The following is a 17,530-nucleotide window of genomic DNA, read 5'->3' on the forward strand; positions in this document are numbered from 1 at the left end:
CACGACACACCCAGCACAGCCACGCAGAGCAGGAACCCAGTGGAGCAGCCTCCCATCAGAGCTGTCCACGCTGCCTTTATAGGCACTGCACACACCCACGTGTGCTCACACTCATCATTTCTCGAGGCACAAGGAGGCACTTGCAGATTGTGGCTGGAGCAGTTTCCAGATCCCATGACGGCACAGCTGAGGGGAGGGACACGTGTGCTTCCAGCCAGAGAGTGCAGAATAACCCCCTCCATGCTGAGGGGTTTCAGTTATTGACTGTCCCTACATAAACACTACATGTGAATTGCACACTTGGAGCCAAATCCAGAGAGCTGTGATCAAAGTGAAGTGGAGAGACCCAGCTTTTTAAGGATATACAGAAACCAGCAAAGCAGGAGAGGTCTGTGTGACCAGTCCTGAGTATGACCTTGGAAAGCTGAGGACAGGTCCTCAAGAGAGCTGCCCCCTCACTAACTCTCCACTGGCAGGTTTTAGGATCAGTCACTGGGCTGGAGCCAGTGTCCTGCAGGCAGAGCTGCAGTGTCCCCTGGCACCCCAGGCTGCCTGCTCTGAGCCAGGGCTCCAGGTAACAAACAGGGGTCTGTGGGTCCCCAATCCCTGTCTTTGGCCTGGTGAGTCCCTACAGATCCACCTTCAGCCCCAGAAATGCTGACCAGGAGTTTCTCTGTCTTCTGGATCAAAATGGTCTCTGGACAAATGCTCTGGGAGGGGTCATCTCCTGCCAGAGGATCCAGGAAGCTTCATAAGCTTTTCAAGTCAAATTTAAGATAAAGACGTGGCCCTTCTACCTTCTTCTTCTCTGTTGGTTTCTGATCAGACTTTTTTTCATGGCATAGCTTCACATGTGCTCTTCACAGCAATCCAGGGTCAAGCTGAGGTTCCCACCAAACTTTCCATGCTGGGGGAACCAAGCAGTGCCACTTGCAGGCCTTGATGGACAGTGGCATCCTCCAGACCTCTCCAAGGTAATGGATCCCTGGTAAGGGATTCCTGGATTGAGAGGACGAGAGAAAATAGTCAAGTTGTAGTCAGTAGTCAATAGTCAACTCCTCAAGTTGCACCAGGGGAGTTTTAGATTAGATATTTGGAAAAATTTCTTCATGGAAAAGGTTGTCAAGCACTGGAACAGGCTGCCCAGGGCAGTGGTAGAATCACCATCCCTAGAAACATTCAAAAAATATGTGGATGTGACACTTGAGGATGTGGTTTGTTGGTGAACACAGTGATGCTGGGTTGACAGGTGGATTTGCTGATCATAGAGGTCTTTTCCAACCTTAATGAATCCATGATTTTTTGATCTGGTTCCATCTGAACCCTTCAATGTCACCTGTGCCAGCTTGGTGAGAGGTTGGGAGCCAAGGAGGAGAGGAGGAGGAGATGATGAGATTGAGATGAGATGAGATGAGATGAGATGAGATGAGATGAGATGAGATGAGATGAGATGAGATGAGATGAGATGAGATGAGATGAGATGAGGAGGAGATGTCTGTCCTGCCAGGTCCAAGCACAGTAGAAAGGGCTGAGTGTGGGCTCCATGTGAGGCAAACACAGCTGGATCCAGGATCCTTGATGAAGGGACACAGGGCAGAGGGCAGGGCTGGAAATGTGCTGTGGCAGAGATGGGAGCAGTCCATCCAGGAAATAAACCATCCACAAAGATCCATCCGGAAAAAGTGAACAGAGAGGGGTCTGGAGTCCCCCTTTGTGCTCCCAGTGTGGCTCAGGTGAGGACTGGAGCTCTAGGGCTGAGTTTAAACTGAGTTTAAACCTCACAGGCCCAGGGGAAGGTCCTGGGTGGGACAGACCACCAGCCACGAGGGCCATGGCAGCTGTTAACCCTGAAAGGGCAAATCCCCCCAGCTGGGCTGGCTGTGGGGAACCAGCACTGAGATGTGAGGGCTGGGGAGGGGGTCTGCAGAGAACTGGAGACACAGGGTATCCAGGATCAGGAGGATCTCGGGGTTTGGCCTCAGTGCCAAAACAGTGAAACTTGAATGGGCTCTTTAGGGTCACATCTGAGTCAGTTGTGAATGTCAGGGAATGGAGGTCACATAACTTCTCTTCTTTTTTTTTTAATTCTTTTTGTCTTTGAACACACTCAAGCTGATTTTTAAAAATCTAATTTCCCTTCCTTCCTCTTGTGTCTGTTGGCTCTCATGATTCCCAGTGCACCTTCAAGGAGAGTCACAGAATCACAGGGTGATGGAACAGTTTAGCTTGGGAGGGATTTCTGGAGGCCATCTGGTCCAAACCATGCTCAAGCAAGTCCTTGTCCAGTAAAGTCTTGAACACCCCTAAGAAGAGAAATCCCACAGCCTCTCTCTGGGCACCTGTCCCAGTATTTGATCAAGCTCATGTTGAAGAAAAGTTCTATTTCTAACTTGAATTTCCATGTTCCAACTCAGATCCATTGCTTCCCATCCCACCATCATGGACATCCTTGAAAAATCTCCATGTTCTTTGTGTGCTCCCATAAGGTGGTTGCTGTCAGCAATGGGACCCCTTCTGAGCCTGCTCTTCTCCAGGAGGAACAAGCCCAGTTCTCTCCAATTCTCCTGGTGTGTCCTGAGCTCCAGGGCTCCAGTCAGCCTGGTGGCCTTCAGTGGCCTCCAGACTTGCTCCAGTCTGTTTCTTGCAAGGGGGGTCCAAAGAGGACACAGTGCCATGAGGAGCCTGTCTCCACCTGCTCCTCACCTTCCACGAGGCAGCTCTAGGCAGCCACGAGATCCCATCTCAGCCTCTCTTCTCCAGGCTGGACAAACCCATCTTTCTCAGCATCCCCACAGATCTCCTGCCCTAACTGTCCTGGTGCTCTTAGCTGGATCCTTCTGGAGCTGAAGCTGCTGCTCTGCACAGGGACCCCACACAGCCCTGCAGCTGCTGTCTCCCTATGGAGGTGAAGAATCCCTTCCCTCACCCTCCTGGCTGCATTTTTCCAGATGCAGCCTGGAATGCAGCCACAAACAGAACTGTGGCTGTTCCAGAACCAAACATTGACCAAGGCCAGGCTGGACAGGGCTTGGGAGCAGCATGGTCTAGTGGAGGGTGTCCCTGCCCATGGCAGGGGGATGGAAGAAGATGGTCTTTGAAGAAAGATTTCTCATTCAGAGAAACACAGAATCCTGGAAAGGTTTGTAAAATGGTCTCACAGAAAATGCCAGACCTTTCTTTCAAATCTTTCTGGCTGCTGGGCTGCAGGAGCCCTCCTAACTCAGAACACTGCAGGCATTCATCCCAGGGAAAAGGGAGGTCTGGCATTTTCTGTACACATCCATGGTGTGAGTGCTCCTAGAGCAGAGAGGGGCTCCAAGTGAGACCATTTTACATCAGTGGCACTTCATGATGCCCAGAACTCCCTTGAGATTGCTGCAAGGGCCACCATGGTGCCAGGGGGGCCACAGTGGGTGTTGCACAAGGGCAGCGTGGCAGTGGCAGGGCAGGGGTGTCAGGAGGCACTGGAGTGGACCTTGGTGAAGTTCAGGGCTCAGTTTCCCAGAGCACTGGAGTACCTCTTCCCTGAAGGGTCTGTGGGGTTCCCAGGGGCTGCTGAGCTCAATGTCAGCTCTGAAGGGAATGATTTACACCTGATGTTTGATTTCCATCCAGGAGGTGAAAGTCACCTGGGTGTTTACTCACCAGTTGAGCTCTGTGGAGATGCCCCAAGAACGTCATTCCCTGGGGAAACACTGCACACTGAATTGTGGTCATTTCAAAGCATTTGCTTATTGGCACCAAATTATTTGCTTTGCCTCTGGAGAAGGCTCTTCACCTGTGTGACTTCATTGCCTGAGGACTGATCACTTGATGGTGGAGAGCAAATAAGCCCTGAGCCACTGGTCCTGCTGCCAAGCAGAGGACAAGTGCAGAGCTTTGGGTCTCATGCCTCCACCCCCTCACCTGCCCAACCCTATAACTTTCAGGCTGGACACCCCTCCAGCCAGGCCAAAACCACCCAGCTCTGTGCTCCACAGGTCCCCACAGAGACAGCATGGGTGAGTGTAGGGTGGGATGGATGGGATGGGATGGGATGGGATGGGATGGGATGGGATGGGATGGGATGGGATGGGATGGGATGGGACCTCTGTGTGTGCCTGCAGCTCACAGGGTGTCCCAGCACTCTGCTGTGGGGTCTGTCCTCCCCACACCCTGGATATCCTGGTGCTGAGCCCTTGTCTGTGCCTGCTCTGCCCTGTGCTGAGCCTGCATGCTCTGCCATTTCCAGGTAGTACCAGTGTAGCCCTGGAGCACCACACAGACCAATTTACAAGCTTTGTATTTACCATTCTTTGCAGTTTTCAGTTCTCCAAAGAAAGTGTTAAATACTCTAGTGTAGAAAAGGGATTTTTTAGATTTTCCTGCTGAACGTGTGATATTGAACAGGTACCCAGATCTGGAGGTCAGATGCTCAATGGCACATTGTTGTCCCCAGCACAGCACCCACAAGAGGCTGATCCTCCTTTGCATCTCCTTCCTATGCAGAGTTTTCATGACCAGTCCCAGGGGAAGGGCTGGAGTGGGGGGGAGCATTTCTTCCCTGGGGGCCTCAAGGAAAAATGTCTTTAAACATGTCCTTAAACACAAGTATATCAACACACCCAATGTTATGTAGGAGCTGAGAAGTGAATCAGTTGGAGTGAAGTGTGTTTAAAAGACTTGCTGTAAAACTGTAACCAGCACGATAGGCTGGGACATCTCTGAGCATCCCCAGAATGGGGTGTTTGTCTCTAGGGTGGCTGTGGTTCCACACAGTGGTTCCAGGCTGCCATCCATGATCATTTTCCTTCTCAGGCATCCCAGAGAATGGTGCCAAACCCAGGTACCCCTGGGAAATGCAATAGGTGTTGGCTCTGCTTGGTTTTGAAGAGTGAGGGGTTCACACTGGTAATCTGCCAGGTGAGCTGTGAGTGTCTTATCAGCAACAGAATTCCCCATGGGCAGGCAGCTCCACAGTGTCCCACTCCTTAGGAATCAGGACAAACTTTCTGCTATTTTACTTAGCTTGAATACTGCAAAAAGTGTGCTGGTTTTTCCTAGTGCTCTGACCAGCTGTCCTCATATGGAAACCTTGAAGCAGCCACACAACCAACATCACCACAGAAAGGGCATCATTTACCCCAGACCCACTCTGATCCTGGAGGGCTGTGCTGCCTTCATTTGCCATGCTGCTGCACACACACAGCCCTGCCTGGGGCTTGTTCTCACCCCAGGGTCCTGCTGCCCACAGCCCCAGGGCAGTCCCAGCTCAAACCACTGCTGAGGGCACACCTGGAGTGCTGTGTCCAGTTCTGGGCCCTCAGCTTGGGAAGGACATGGAGGGGCTGGAGCACATCCAGAGGCTGGAGAGGGGCAAGGAACACAAACCCTGTGAGGAGCCACTGAGGGAGCTGGGGGTGCTCAGCCTGGAGAAAAGGAGACTCAGGGGTGACCTCATCACTCTACAACTCCCTGAAAGGTGCCTGTGCTCAGCTGGGGCTGGGCTCTCTCTCCAGCAGCACTGACACAACCAGAGCACACAGCCTCAAGCTGCACCAAGGGAAATACAGGTTGGATATTAGGAAAAAAGTTTTTTACAGAAAGGTTGATAAAGTTCTGGAATGGCTGCCCAGGGAGGTGGTGGAGTCCCCATCCCTGGGGGTGTTTAACAAAGCCTGGATGTGGCACTGGGTGCCAGGGTTTAGCTGAGGTGCTGGGGCTGGGTTGGACTTGATGATCTTGAAGGTCTCTTCCATCCTGGTCATCCTGTGAATTCTGTGATTCTGTGAATTCTGTGCCATGGGAGCTGGGCAGAAAGGGGATTCCTCCCTCTGTGTTCACCCTGCTTGTTATGCCTAGTCCCAAGTCTTGAGTTTTATAGGGGTTTCTGATTGTGGACACTTTGAGTTTGGACAAGGTTTTGGCACTTCTTTGGTCTCAAATACCACTACAGCAGGTGCCACCACTAATGACTCCTGCTAATGTGTACAGGAGAGCTCATCTAAATGAACTCATCTACATGGGGCTCATGGCTCTGAGGGAGCTCTACACAGTTTAATTTTCCTGTTTTACTCTGAATGGGGTTAGTGGCTTTCCAATAGAAGAGTTCTGATCTCTTTCTTCCAATCCCTTCCCATTTCAGCTACCCAGGGCCTTTGTCTCCTGCTTTTGACCTGCCTGCTGGCCCTGGCAGCATCTTTTCCTGATGTTGACATAAGGAACTTGTACCTCCTCAATGGCACCATGGATGACATTATGAATGCTCCCCCAGAGCCCTCCCAGCTTGGTAAGTATGGCCCTGCAGCAGGGAGAGGCTAACAAGGTCCTGATCAGTCAGATCCTACGGAGCCTACATCCTCACCAGCCTGCCCACACGTCTGTCACACCAAGGAAGGACTAAATACTGATCTGAGTGTCCTACTGGAACAAGAGTAACCTTAGGGTGCCCCTCTGCTTGCTGCCTGTCTCACCTCCTGCATGGCATGAAGTTCTTCTGTCCATAAGGGACAGAAGAACAGCCCAAAGCTCAGAGCTCACAGCATCCCATGAGAAAGGACAAGTTGGCAGCAAGGCAAGCCCAGAGTCTTGTGGGCCATGTGCTCTACCTTGGAGAAGGGTTAAAGATGGTTCCAGTGTGTTTTGAGATCATGGAGGAGGTGAGACAGTGCCAGCTGAGACTGGAGGCAGGGAGCAGGTATTTGAGGATGTCACCTGAGCAGCTGCAGGGTGAATTGTCTGTTGTAGAGAGGGGACAGGAGTGGCTTTTGTGATTTCATAAGCCTGTGACTGATCCTTGTGTTTTACAGCCATCAGTGGATACAGAGATGTCCTTGCATTAACTCATTCTAAACCACCCTCTCTTCCAGCAACATCCTTCAAATTCCCTTTTGAGCAGACACCTCTCCCAACTCCTGGCACCTGAGCCAGTTTTCCTCTGTCTGCTCTCACATTTCTTCCCTCCCTCTTTAATCCCTCTTCTTCCCAAGTCCCAGCTGCTGCTGCTGCACTCTGACACCCATCTTCCCAGTGCTGCCACCACCTTTAGGGGTTTTCCCCTGCACAGTATGCCCAAATCCCTTCCACCATAAAAGCATCAGCCTGACTCTAAGAACCATGTAAATTCCCTTAAATTACCAACGTGCTGATACCTGAAATTGGTGAATTCCTCTGGAATTAACACCAGTAACAGAAAAATATCATCTGGAGAAGACTGAGCTCTCCTAGCAGGCTTCTGACATGTCTACTCCCCACACTCACTCTGTCACTGACATATTTTCTGAAAAATACTTTTGCCAGGATTTTTCTCTTGAGAAGCCGAAACCCTCAGAAAAGAAATGTAAACTATAACTATCTGATGGCTGTGGGATGTGGTCTGGAGATGGTTTACCAACATGTGCATCTTTGATTGGTCTCACGTAGATTGTTTCTACTTGATGACCAATCACAGGTCCAGCTGTGTTGGGACTCTGGTCAGTCACAAAATTTTATTATTCATTCTTTTCTAGCTTTCTGATGTCGCCTTTCTCTTTTCCTTAGTATAGTTTTAGTATATGATTTTCTTTTAATATAATGTAATCATAAAATAATAAATCAGCCTTCTGAAGAGTCAAGATTCCCATCTCTTCCCTCGTCCTGGGGACCCTCAAACACCACCACACTCACTCCTGTCTCCTGTGTTACTTTAGATGATGGTGATGGACACGTCCGGCAGGCCAGGGACATCGCCCACCACCCTCCAGTGAGCCATGGTGAGTCTCTGCATCTCCTGGGGGCTTCCACCATCACTGGGCTCACCAAGAGCTCTCAGACAACTCTCCCATGTCTTACACCTGCACTGCCAGGAATATGTTGATTTTCTGATGGGCTGCAGCTACAACCTCAGGGGACTCTGCTGCCAGCTGTGTCCTGGGCTCAGTACTTGATGAGGGGCTTTTGCATGGGGAATTTCCCACATAAAGGTCCAAACTGGAAAGTGATGCCTCATTACTGGGAATTGGTGATTAGTCACTTCCTATTTTCAGTACACAGTTGGATGTGACAGAATTACTGAGCTGGCTGGGTCAACATTAACCCCTAAGGCCAAAGACAGGTCCTACCTGGGTGGGGACAGCTGGTGACAGAGGTACTGAAGTGGAGCAAATTCCTTCCCAGCAGTGTGTAGGTACACTCAGCTGTTTGTTGTATGAGGTGCAGACACGCTGGGGCATGGAAAGGCCATAATCAAATCCAACAAGTCAGGAAGTCTCCAAAGAGCTACTTGGGTAGGGCCAAAGAACAACAATGGCTTTGCCCTGTTGAGGTCCCAAGGACTGATTTAATTGTTAGAGATGTGGATGTGACAGCCACCCTCTCTCTGGGGCAAAGCACTAAACCTCTTGTGCTGTACCAGCAAGTGACTTTGTCCCCCAGATTTGCATTTGTCTGTGGTGATGCATCATCTGCACGACACAGGCAAATCACTGAGGCTCAGCCCAGCCTGCATGGGGGTCCCTGGGTGACAGAGATCCTGGCTTGGTCTCACCAGACATTTTCACAGTGAGTCCCCATCAGTTTGAATCCTGTCTTAGGAAAATGTGAAGCTCAACTCTTGTGATATTCACATACTCTTTGAACAGAGAGAGACATAATTCTGTCTCCCAGGATTTTTCCTGGGGAAGGTAGTGAGAAAGCTCAGAGAGAGAAGGGAATTAACACAATCCTTATCTCTGCTTGCTGCTCCTGTTGTTTGGCACATGTGGGATGTGCTATGGAGATTGTTTACTGAAAGGGATTTGTTAATTAGACTTTGTGATGGTTGTTTGGACTGTGAGACCAATTGGATCAAAGCTGTGTCATAACTGAAAGGGTCATGGGTTTTTCTTTTGTATAGTATAGTGTAGTACAGAGTATAGTATAGTATAGAATAGTAATAATATAATATAGTAATATTATATTATATTACTATAATATAATATTACTATATTATATTATTACTATAATAATAGTAATATATTATATGTTAATATCATATCATATCATATGTATAATTATATACTATATTATATTAATTATAATATAATATATAATAATATAATATTATTATATATAATAACATCATATAGTGTAATATAATACAGCTTAATAAGGCATTTGTTCAACCTTCTGAATCATTGGAGTCAGAGCACATTACTCCTGCATTGAGGGTGCCCTGATTTGATAAAGTCTTACATTGACCATGCAAGAGTTTATCAAATCATTGATCATGTAATATCTTTATTTACTCCTGTGAGCACATGGCAGGAATACAGCCTAGGAATGTGTGTGCAAAAGGATTCAGACACAAAAGAAACCCCCCACTCTCAGGGGCATTTAATAACCAGCTCTTGTTTCCAGCGTCAGGGTGGCCCAAGGACTGCAGTGAGATCCCCCGGGGAAGCCACAGCGGCGTGTACATCATCCAGCCCAAAGGGCTGCACCACCTGGTGGTGTACTGCGAGATGAACGTGACCCACGGGGGCTGGACCGTCATCCAGAGGAACCAGAGGGACACCCCTGTCACCTGGGCCGAGGCCTGGAGCACCTACAAGTTCGGCTTCGGGAACGTGCGCACCGAGTACTGGCTGGGCACCGAGTACATCCACCAGATTGCCAAGCAGAAGGTCTACCAGGTCAGGTTTGTCATCCAGGACTCTGCAGACAACCTCAGCTTCGCAGACTACAACCTGTTCAGCGTGGAGGACGAGGAGCACGGCTACCGCCTGAGGCTGGGCTCCTACAACGGCACAGCCGGGGATGCCATGACCTCAGACAATCCCAACAACATGCATGACAACATGAAATTCTCCACAAAGGACCAGGACCAGGACACTTACAGTAAGAACTGTGCCTACAGCTATGAGGGAGGGTGGTGGTACTCATCCTGTTACTCCGTGCGGCTGAATTACAAGGGGGGCCTGACATGGGGCAACCTGTGCAAGGGGAACTGCAAATCCTCTCTTATCCTCATTAAACCAGCTTCTTATTGTTAGTGCTTCCTCCTCCTCCTCCTGTCCACAGTGGACACTCTGCAAAGGCTCTGCACGGCCAAAGAGTGTGAGCCTCTCTGGAGCAGAGCGAGGAGCACAAGGGTAGCAGGGCTTTAATGAAATGCCACTTTACAGTCCCCCTCTCCAACTGCAGACTCCCCTCTGCTCAGCTCCATTCCCTGTGCTTGCCAATGATTCCTTGTTATTATGGTCATAATCAAGAATTAAAAAAACACTGATGAAATTTGTGGATTCCACATGTACCTTCCCTGTAGGAGGAAAACACACAGCCCTGGAGTTACATCAGAGTTTCCTTGCTGTCTCCAGAACTCACAGAAAGCAATGCCCCACATTCCATGTACTCTGAGCCTCTCTGCAGTGTTTGATAAGGCATCCAATAAACATGCTTGCTTGAGCTCATTCTTCAGTAATGACATCTGTTCTGTACCTCTGATCTTCTCCCCTGAGACCCAAGAAATCCCATGTCAGGAGTCAGAACTGGAGTCTTGAGGTTTATCATAGAATCACAGCCTGGTTTGGGTTGGAAGGGACCTTAAAACCCATCTCACTCCAAACCCCCCGCCATGGGTAGGGGCACCTTCCACTAAACCAGGTTACTCAGCCTGGAGAGAGAAAGCCTTGAATGTTTCTCAGGGATGTAAGAAAATTAAACCCAGTTACACTGTGATAAAGGCCCTGTGATCTGCACAGCATAGGGAGGGGATCCACACAGCAGAGCAGCTCCAGGATGGATTTGTGTTGGCTGGAAGACCAGCTGTCGTGTGCCAGGGTCAGAAGCTGGAAGAGAAAGGAGACATGGCTGTTAAAGGGGTCCTGGAATTTTTCTTCTAGGTTTCTAAATACCTGCAAACATTTAGTGACCCTGTGGCAGCAGTTCCTGGTCCCAGTAGGGCAGCTTTCCTTAGGGGACAAAGGGGCTGCACAAACATGCCATGACAGGGTGACCCAGGGACAGGGTGATACCGTGACAGGGGGCCCCAGTGACAAGGGTGCCCCGGTGACAGGGTGTCCCAGGGACAGGGTGCCCCAGGGATAGGGTATCCCATTGACAGGGTGCCCTGGTAACAGGGTGCCCCGGTGACAGGGTGCCCCAGGGAGAGGGTGCCACAGGGAGAGGGTGTCTCACAGCTCCCACCTCTCCTGAGCCAGTGGCTAACAGGGCACCAGGCTGTCCCAGGCTGTCCCAGGCTGTCCCAGGCTGTCCCAGGGGGTGCAGGGCAGCGAGGAGTGAAACCGTGGTGGCGGCAGGAGGGACTCGGTGTGCGGGACGTGCCCAGAGGGCTGCGGGTACACAGCGGGGAGCACGGGGTGTGCACTGAGGGTGCAGGGTGCCCAGAGCAGGGCGCAGGGTGAACAGAGAGGGGAGCAGGATCCGTGCAGTGGGGAGCAGGGTGTGCACAGCGGTTGCAGGTTGCCCAGAACGGGCGCAGGATGTGCACAGCCGAGAGGGAGCAGGGTGCTCACAGGGGGTACAGGGTGCCCAGAATGGGGTGCAGGATCCGTGCAGTGGGGTGGAGGGTGTGCACAGCGGGATTGCAGGTTGCCCAGAACGGGCGCAGGATGTGCACAGCCGAGAGGGAGCAGGGTGCTCACAGGGGGTACAGGGTGCCCAGAATGGGGTGCAGGATCCGTGCAGCGGGGAGCAGGGTGCGCACAGAGGGCTCGGGTTGCGCGCAGCGAGTGCAGGGTGCGCGGAGCGAGAGCAGCGCCCGTGTCCCCGGCGGGAGCCCTGCGGGATCGGTGCGGGATCGGTGCGGGGCGGGAGCGGTGGGGGATCGGTGCGGGGCGGGATCGCTGCGGTACAGGAGCCCTGCGGGATCGCTGTGGTGCGGGATCTCTGCGGTGCAGGAGCCCTGCGGGAGCGGTGCGGGATCTCTGCGGTGCAGGAGCCCTGCGGGAGCGGTGCGGGATCGCTGCGGTGCAGGAGCGCTGCGGGATCGCTCCGCGCTCCGCTGCGGCTCCTTTAAGACCGGCGGGGGCGGCGGGCGCGGGGCGGCGCGCGCGGCTCCCGGCGGCGCGGGCGGGGGTCCCGGTGCCGGTGCCGGTGCCGGTGCCGATCCCGGCCCATGTCCCGGCCCGCGGCGCCGCCCGGCTCCCCGCGCCGCCTCGGGGCGCTGAGCACGGCGCAGCTCCGGGCGCTGCTGCAGGACGAGCCGCGGCTGCAGCGCGCCGCCCGCCTCTGCAGGAAGGTACGGCCGGGGCCGGGGGGCCGGGGGCCGCTGTCCCGCCGCCGGCGGGGTCCAGCCGTGCGCCACTCGCTCCTCCGGGGCTGGCCCGGTGCGCAGGGCGGAGCCGCCCGCGGCCCGGAGCTGGCACTGCGGGGCCGGGGACCTCCCGCCGGCCCCATCGCCCGCTGCCCTCATCCTGACACCCGTAATCCCGGGGCTCCGGAGGAGCCGCAGAGCCACCGGCGGGGCGGGGGAGCCTCCGCCCGGGCGTCCCGACCGCGGCTGCGCGGGGCTCCCGGTGCGAAACCTCGGGCCACCAAAGCCAGGGCCACCAAAGCCAGGGCCACCAAAGCCAGGGCCACCAAGGCCCGTCCGCTGCCCCCGCATCCCGAGATGTGCCGAGGCCCCGGTCCTTCGCCCGCCCTCCAGCCCGGTCTCGTTTTCCGCAGCCGGGATGAGCCCCGCGCCCTCCCGGCTGCGCTGCGGAATCGGGCGCGGGTTATTGTGGAATCGCCCTCGGCCCCATTCCAGCCCCTTCCCTGGGTGGCCCCGAGTGCGGGCGGGGTGTGCGCAGCCAGGGGAGGGTGCGTGTCCCTTCCGTGACATCCTTGTCCTCTGCCGAGCGCTTTCCCTGCGGAGATTGCCGCGGTCGGGTTTAGCCTGGAGGTTGCGTAGCCCGGCTGCAGCCGCTGCATTCCCCCGGGATGCGCCCCCTTCCCAGGCAAAGCAGAGGATGGAGACACTGCAGAAAAAGGGGGTTCAGCCCCGGACGGGCACTGTCCCCCGCCCAGCAAGGTGCTGGATCTGACTGGTTCTGCCCATTTCTCTCATTGCTGACACATACGGCCCCAATCCCATTCCCACAGTTCCAGAGTCTCCAGCTGGAGCGGGAAATGTGTTTGGCTTCAAATTGCACCCAGGCCAAGGTGAATCTGTCCCTGCGCCCACGGCTGGAGGATGGGAAGGCCTCCCTGGCCATCAAGTACCAGGAGCTGCAGGAGATCCGAGAGGCCTGCTGGGACAAGCAGCAGCGCCTGGGTGAGTGGGGAGCAGCCCATGGGCTGAGGCACATCCACAGCAACCCCTGTTACTATGAGGCTCCAGGTGGGCTCAGCATTCTTGACCCTACCCCAGGGAGATGGTTCAGCCGTGGTCAGGAGTGGTGGGGGATGATGCTCCCTGTGACACAGCACATCCTTAGCTGGGACCAGCCATGGAATCACAGAATCATTTGGGTTGGAAGGCACCTTAAAGATCATCTCATTCCATCCTCTGCTGTGGGCAGGGACACCTTCCCTAGAGCAGGGTGCTCCAAGTCCAACCTGGCCCTGAACAATTACAAGGATGAGGCATCCACAGATTCTCTGGGCAACCTGTGGGATGGAAGCCTTGGTGTGCAGGTGGCTCCAGGGGTGTGTTTGGGGGGGTTTCAGTGCAAGGAGGGGGGCAGTGGATGCTTGAGGATGGGAAATTCAGCACCCCCAGCAGAGGGGGTATCCAGGGGAAGGTTGGCAGCCCCATCCCCTTGTGACACACAGAGGTTTACCTGGAGAAGTGGAGCCCACAGAGCGCCCTGGGCCAGCTCCAAGCCAGGCTTGATGCCTCGGAAGCAGAGTCAGAGGTGAGTTATTGAGACCCCTGTGCTGTCATCCCTTCCTTACCAGGGCCACGGGGTCCTCTCCATGCCCTCCCATGTGCCAGGGCCTGCAGAAGAGCCCAGGCTCCAAGGGGTGCTGTCCCACTGCCCATCCCACAGGCCCAGATAAAGCAGTTCCTGGCCCAGGAGCTGCCCCTCGAGTCCTTCCTGGAGTCCTTCTGCCAGAGCCGCACACGCTCCCACGTCTGCCGGACCCAGCTGGAGAAGCTGCAGGAGCTGCTGCAGAAGGAGCAGGTGCAGAAGGAGCAGGTGGGCAGGAAGGACCCTGCGGGGTGCCCAGGTGCCCCAGCTAGCATGGCACCAGCCCGCCTTGCCCCCTTGCAGAGCGGAGCAGCCCCCAAAGCCTTTGATCTGTCCTACGGCTTTGTGCCTGCCGTCCTCACCCCCTCGGAGGCCGCCGCGCCCTTTCCCGTGCCGGCTGCACCTCCCAAGCACCATCTCCCAGCCCTGGCACAGCAGCCATCATCTCCCTGCTCCGAGGTGCCCGGCCTGGGCTCTCCCCTGCGCCCCGTCGGACCCGTGCCCGTGCTCAGCGCCCAGCCCCGGGAGCAGGAGCCGCCGCACCGGTAGCGGGGCACGGTGGGGATGGCCCCGCTCCTGCCCCTGCCGGGGCCGGGCAGCAGCACCGAGGGCAGGAACAGGAGGGCTGGGGGTGCTGTGGGCACAGCTCCGAAGGGGCTGTGGGGTGGCACAGGGGGGAGCTCACACAGGGATGAAGGTCGGGGTTGGGGCAGAGGGTCCAGCATTGGGGAGGTGCCGGGGGGAGGGCTCTGCATCCACAGCAGGAGGAATGGGACAGGAACTGGGGGTGGGTGGCTTGTAGGGGTGTCAGTGGGCTTAGCTGGGAGGGATAGCAGGGAAAAGGCACAGGAGCACTGGGTGTGCCACATGCTTCCTAAATAAAGCCTCTTTCCATGCTCTGTGTGTGCTCTTTCCGTGCTCTGCCCCTTGCTCTGGCTATGAACAGCAGGATGAGACAGGAAAGGGTTTCCAGGGGGCACTTGCCAGGCTTGGAGGTGACTGGCAGCCAAGGAGAGCCTCCAGCCTGAGGAGCCCCCAGAGCTTTCCTTGGCACTTGGCTCAGGACATCACTGCCCTGGGGCAGTTGAGAGCTCCTGCAAGGGGTGCAGAGCCTGCCATGAGTGTGTGCTTCCCTCAGGAGAGGTGCCAAGGACCAGTTTGGCCCTGCACATGGGGAAGGTGCCCAGAGATGCCTCGTGCCAGCAGCAAAGCCCTCACCCCATGGAGGGTTATACCCCGTGGCCAGCTTGGGCTTGCTTGTGGTGATGTTTGCAGGGGTCCCAGGATGAGGGAAGAGATGAGAATGTTGACTCCATGTTTCAGAAGGCTGATTTATTATTTTGTTATATATATTATATTAAAATAAAATTATATATTAAAACTACACTAAAAGAATAGAAGAAAGGATTTCATCAGAAGGCTAGCAAAGGAAGGAAAGGAATGGAATCTTGTGGCTGACCAGAGAGTCTGAGACAGCTGGACTGTGATTGGCCATTAATTACAAACAACCACATGAGATCAATCACAGATGCACCTATTGCATTCCACAGCAGCAAATAATTATTGTTTACATTTCGTTTCTGAGGCCTCCCAGCTTCTCAGGAGAAAAATCTTGTCAAAAGGATTTTTCATAAAGTATGTCCGTGACACTTGCTCACAGCTTGGCAGCCACTGCTCACATCAGCCTGAACTTGTGTGGGATCTCATCCCTTTCCCATCCCAGCTCAAGGGATGAGATGTGCCTTTCCCATCCCCTCAGGGGCCACTGTGCCCTTTGTCATTGCTCACCCACCTCCCACCAGCCCTCACTGCAAAGAGTGGCAGGAGGCCTGAGCTCTCAGCCTGCTCCACCCCAGGCCCTTCTGTTCCTTTCCTTGGGATCACACAGTGGATGGTGAGTGCAGGGCTGCTGTTCCCCATCCCCCAGGGTGTTCCCCATCCCTGGTTCCTTCAGCTGCAGCCTCCTGGTGTTTGTTTCCTGCTGTGGCATGTCCATTGTGCTGGATTTAGCTTTTGGGTTGGTTTCAGACTCTTCTTGTCTGGCTCTGTAGAATTCTTTTCCTCTTTCCCAGCTGCCTGCCCAAACTGCATCTTGCCCCTGCTATGCAGACTGCTTGGAAATCATCCCAAGCAGCAGAAGGCCCTGGCTCAGGCCACAAACCACCCCAAAATACAGGTCATTAGCTTGCAGTGTCTGATCACCCTCCCCTACTGAGGCTACCTGGCCTTATGCCAAACATCAGCCCTCATTTATGGCTAATATTTCATTATTACCAGTTAAAGCAGGTTTAAAACTGGGATAAATATGGGACCAGCCACTGTGCCTTTATTGGCATGTGAGGAGGTGGTAGTCACTGCAATATTTGGAGTTTCACAAAGCACCTGCTGCTTTCCTGAGTCCCACTTTGGGCTCAGCCTGGCAGTGAAAGGCCTGTTTGCCAGCCAGGCTCTGTGCTCACCAGGCAGTGCTGGTGGGCTGCCACTGCCCTGCCACAGGGGACCAGGCACAGCACTGAGGCAGGAGATGGTGCACGAGCAGCAAAACCACCCAAAAACTATCCAGGCCCTCCAGTGCATCTCCCCAGGCAGTGCCCCCAGGGCTGGGCAGCCCCAGGCTGCCAGGGTGGCTCTGCCACCAGCTCCAGGACAAACATCCCTGCTCCCTTGCAGCTCCTGAGTCACCCCAGTGGCCCCATGAGTGGGGACTCAGGGTGAGGAGCTGCCCCTGCAGCCTGGGCAAGGTGAGTGTGTCCATGAGAGCTGCAGCACAAGAAGTGACAGCCTGAGCCCCAAGGAAAGCTGTGCTGCCATGGTCTGTCTGTCTGTCTGTCAGTCCACAGGAGCCCTGCAGCACCTCAGGCAAGTTCAGGAAGCACTGGGCAGGCCCTCACTACCCCATGGTCCTGCTGGGCTGGCCACCACCCCACTCGAGGGTGGAGAGCCTTGGGAAGCTTTGGGAAGGGGCCAAGCCAGGTGAGCCCCTGCCCTGGGGAGGTTCCTGCCACCCTGCAGCTGGTCCTGTCCAGTTTGGGGCTGGCCACCCCAGCTGTGGATCCTGGCAGGGGGTGCACCCTGTACCCCTGGGGATTGAGAGGTTTCTGCCCACTGCCACCAACAGCTCCAGGCCTGCACAGCCAGCAGGGACTGGGGACACGGGGCAGACAGGGACACTGGCTCACAGGCAGGGGCTGGCACTGGACAGGGTGACCCCTCTGCCCCTCTGCCTGCCCTGTGCCTCTCCCTGCCCTGCAGGATGGAGTCAAGGAGGGTAAAGGTGCTGCTGCTCACCCTGGGTGGGGGGGAGGAGGAGGAGGAGTTGCCCCTGGGTGTGCTCCTGCATTCATTGCTGCTGGGCCAGCCCAGCCCAGCCCCCCTGGCAGCTGGGGTGCAGCCAGAGCTGGGCTGGGAGCTGGGGGTGCCCCCCACCCCTGGCTCCAGGCTGGATAAGGAGCAGCCCCAGCCCAGGAGAGCCAGAACAGCTGGGAGAAGAGGGGTGCCCCCCAGTGCCCCCTGAGCCACAGCCCCAGACTGAGGGGTGCCAAAAGGGTACAAACCTGGGCTAGGACAGCCAGGAAGGGGGTGGCAGGGTGCCCCAGCTGGGGCCCCTGGAGCAGGCACGGGGCTGTTAATTGTCTATTAACAATTAACTCTATTAACCGAGGAATGGCCTCAGGGGA

At 54.9% G+C, this 17,530-nt stretch overlaps 2 protein-coding genes across 5 annotated transcripts; both read left to right on the plus strand.

The window, feature by feature from the left end:
- Positions 1-3,997: 3,997 nt before the first annotated feature.
- LOC139599850 (fibrinogen-like protein 1-like protein) lies at positions 3,998-9,989 on the plus strand. The gene is made up of 4 exons (XM_071447521.1): positions 3,998-4,001; positions 6,125-6,268; positions 7,668-7,730; positions 9,355-9,989. Exons 1-4 carry the CDS (start codon positions 3,998-4,000, stop codon positions 9,987-9,989), a joined length of 846 nt encoding a protein of 281 aa, XP_071303622.1.
- A 1,989-nt stretch (positions 9,990-11,978) lies between these two features.
- On the plus strand, positions 11,979-14,750 carry VPS37D (VPS37D subunit of ESCRT-I). 4 transcript variants are annotated; one of them, XM_071447973.1, is made up of 5 exons: positions 11,980-12,196; positions 13,042-13,213; positions 13,714-13,796; positions 13,932-14,066; positions 14,157-14,750. In XM_071447973.1, the coding sequence occupies exons 1-5, from the start codon at positions 12,074-12,076 to the stop codon at positions 14,400-14,402; spliced, it is 759 nt and encodes a 252-aa protein (XP_071304074.1). In that variant the 5' UTR covers positions 11,980-12,073; the 3' UTR covers positions 14,403-14,750. The 4 variants fall into 4 exon arrangements, with proteins under 4 accessions (XP_071304072.1, XP_071304074.1, XP_071304073.1 ...); XM_071447972.1 differs by having other exon boundaries at positions 11,982-12,196; positions 13,932-14,081; XM_071447971.1 differs by having other exon boundaries at positions 11,979-12,196; positions 13,096-13,213; positions 13,932-14,750.
- The last annotated feature ends 2,780 nt before the right edge of the window (positions 14,751-17,530 follow it).

The sequence above is a fragment of the Agelaius tricolor genome, unplaced genomic scaffold, assembly GCF_023055355.1.
Source record: "Agelaius tricolor isolate 1412-34295 unplaced genomic scaffold, bAgeTri1.0.p SCAF_25, whole genome shotgun sequence".
NCBI lineage: Eukaryota > Metazoa > Chordata > Aves > Passeriformes > Icteridae > Agelaius > Agelaius tricolor.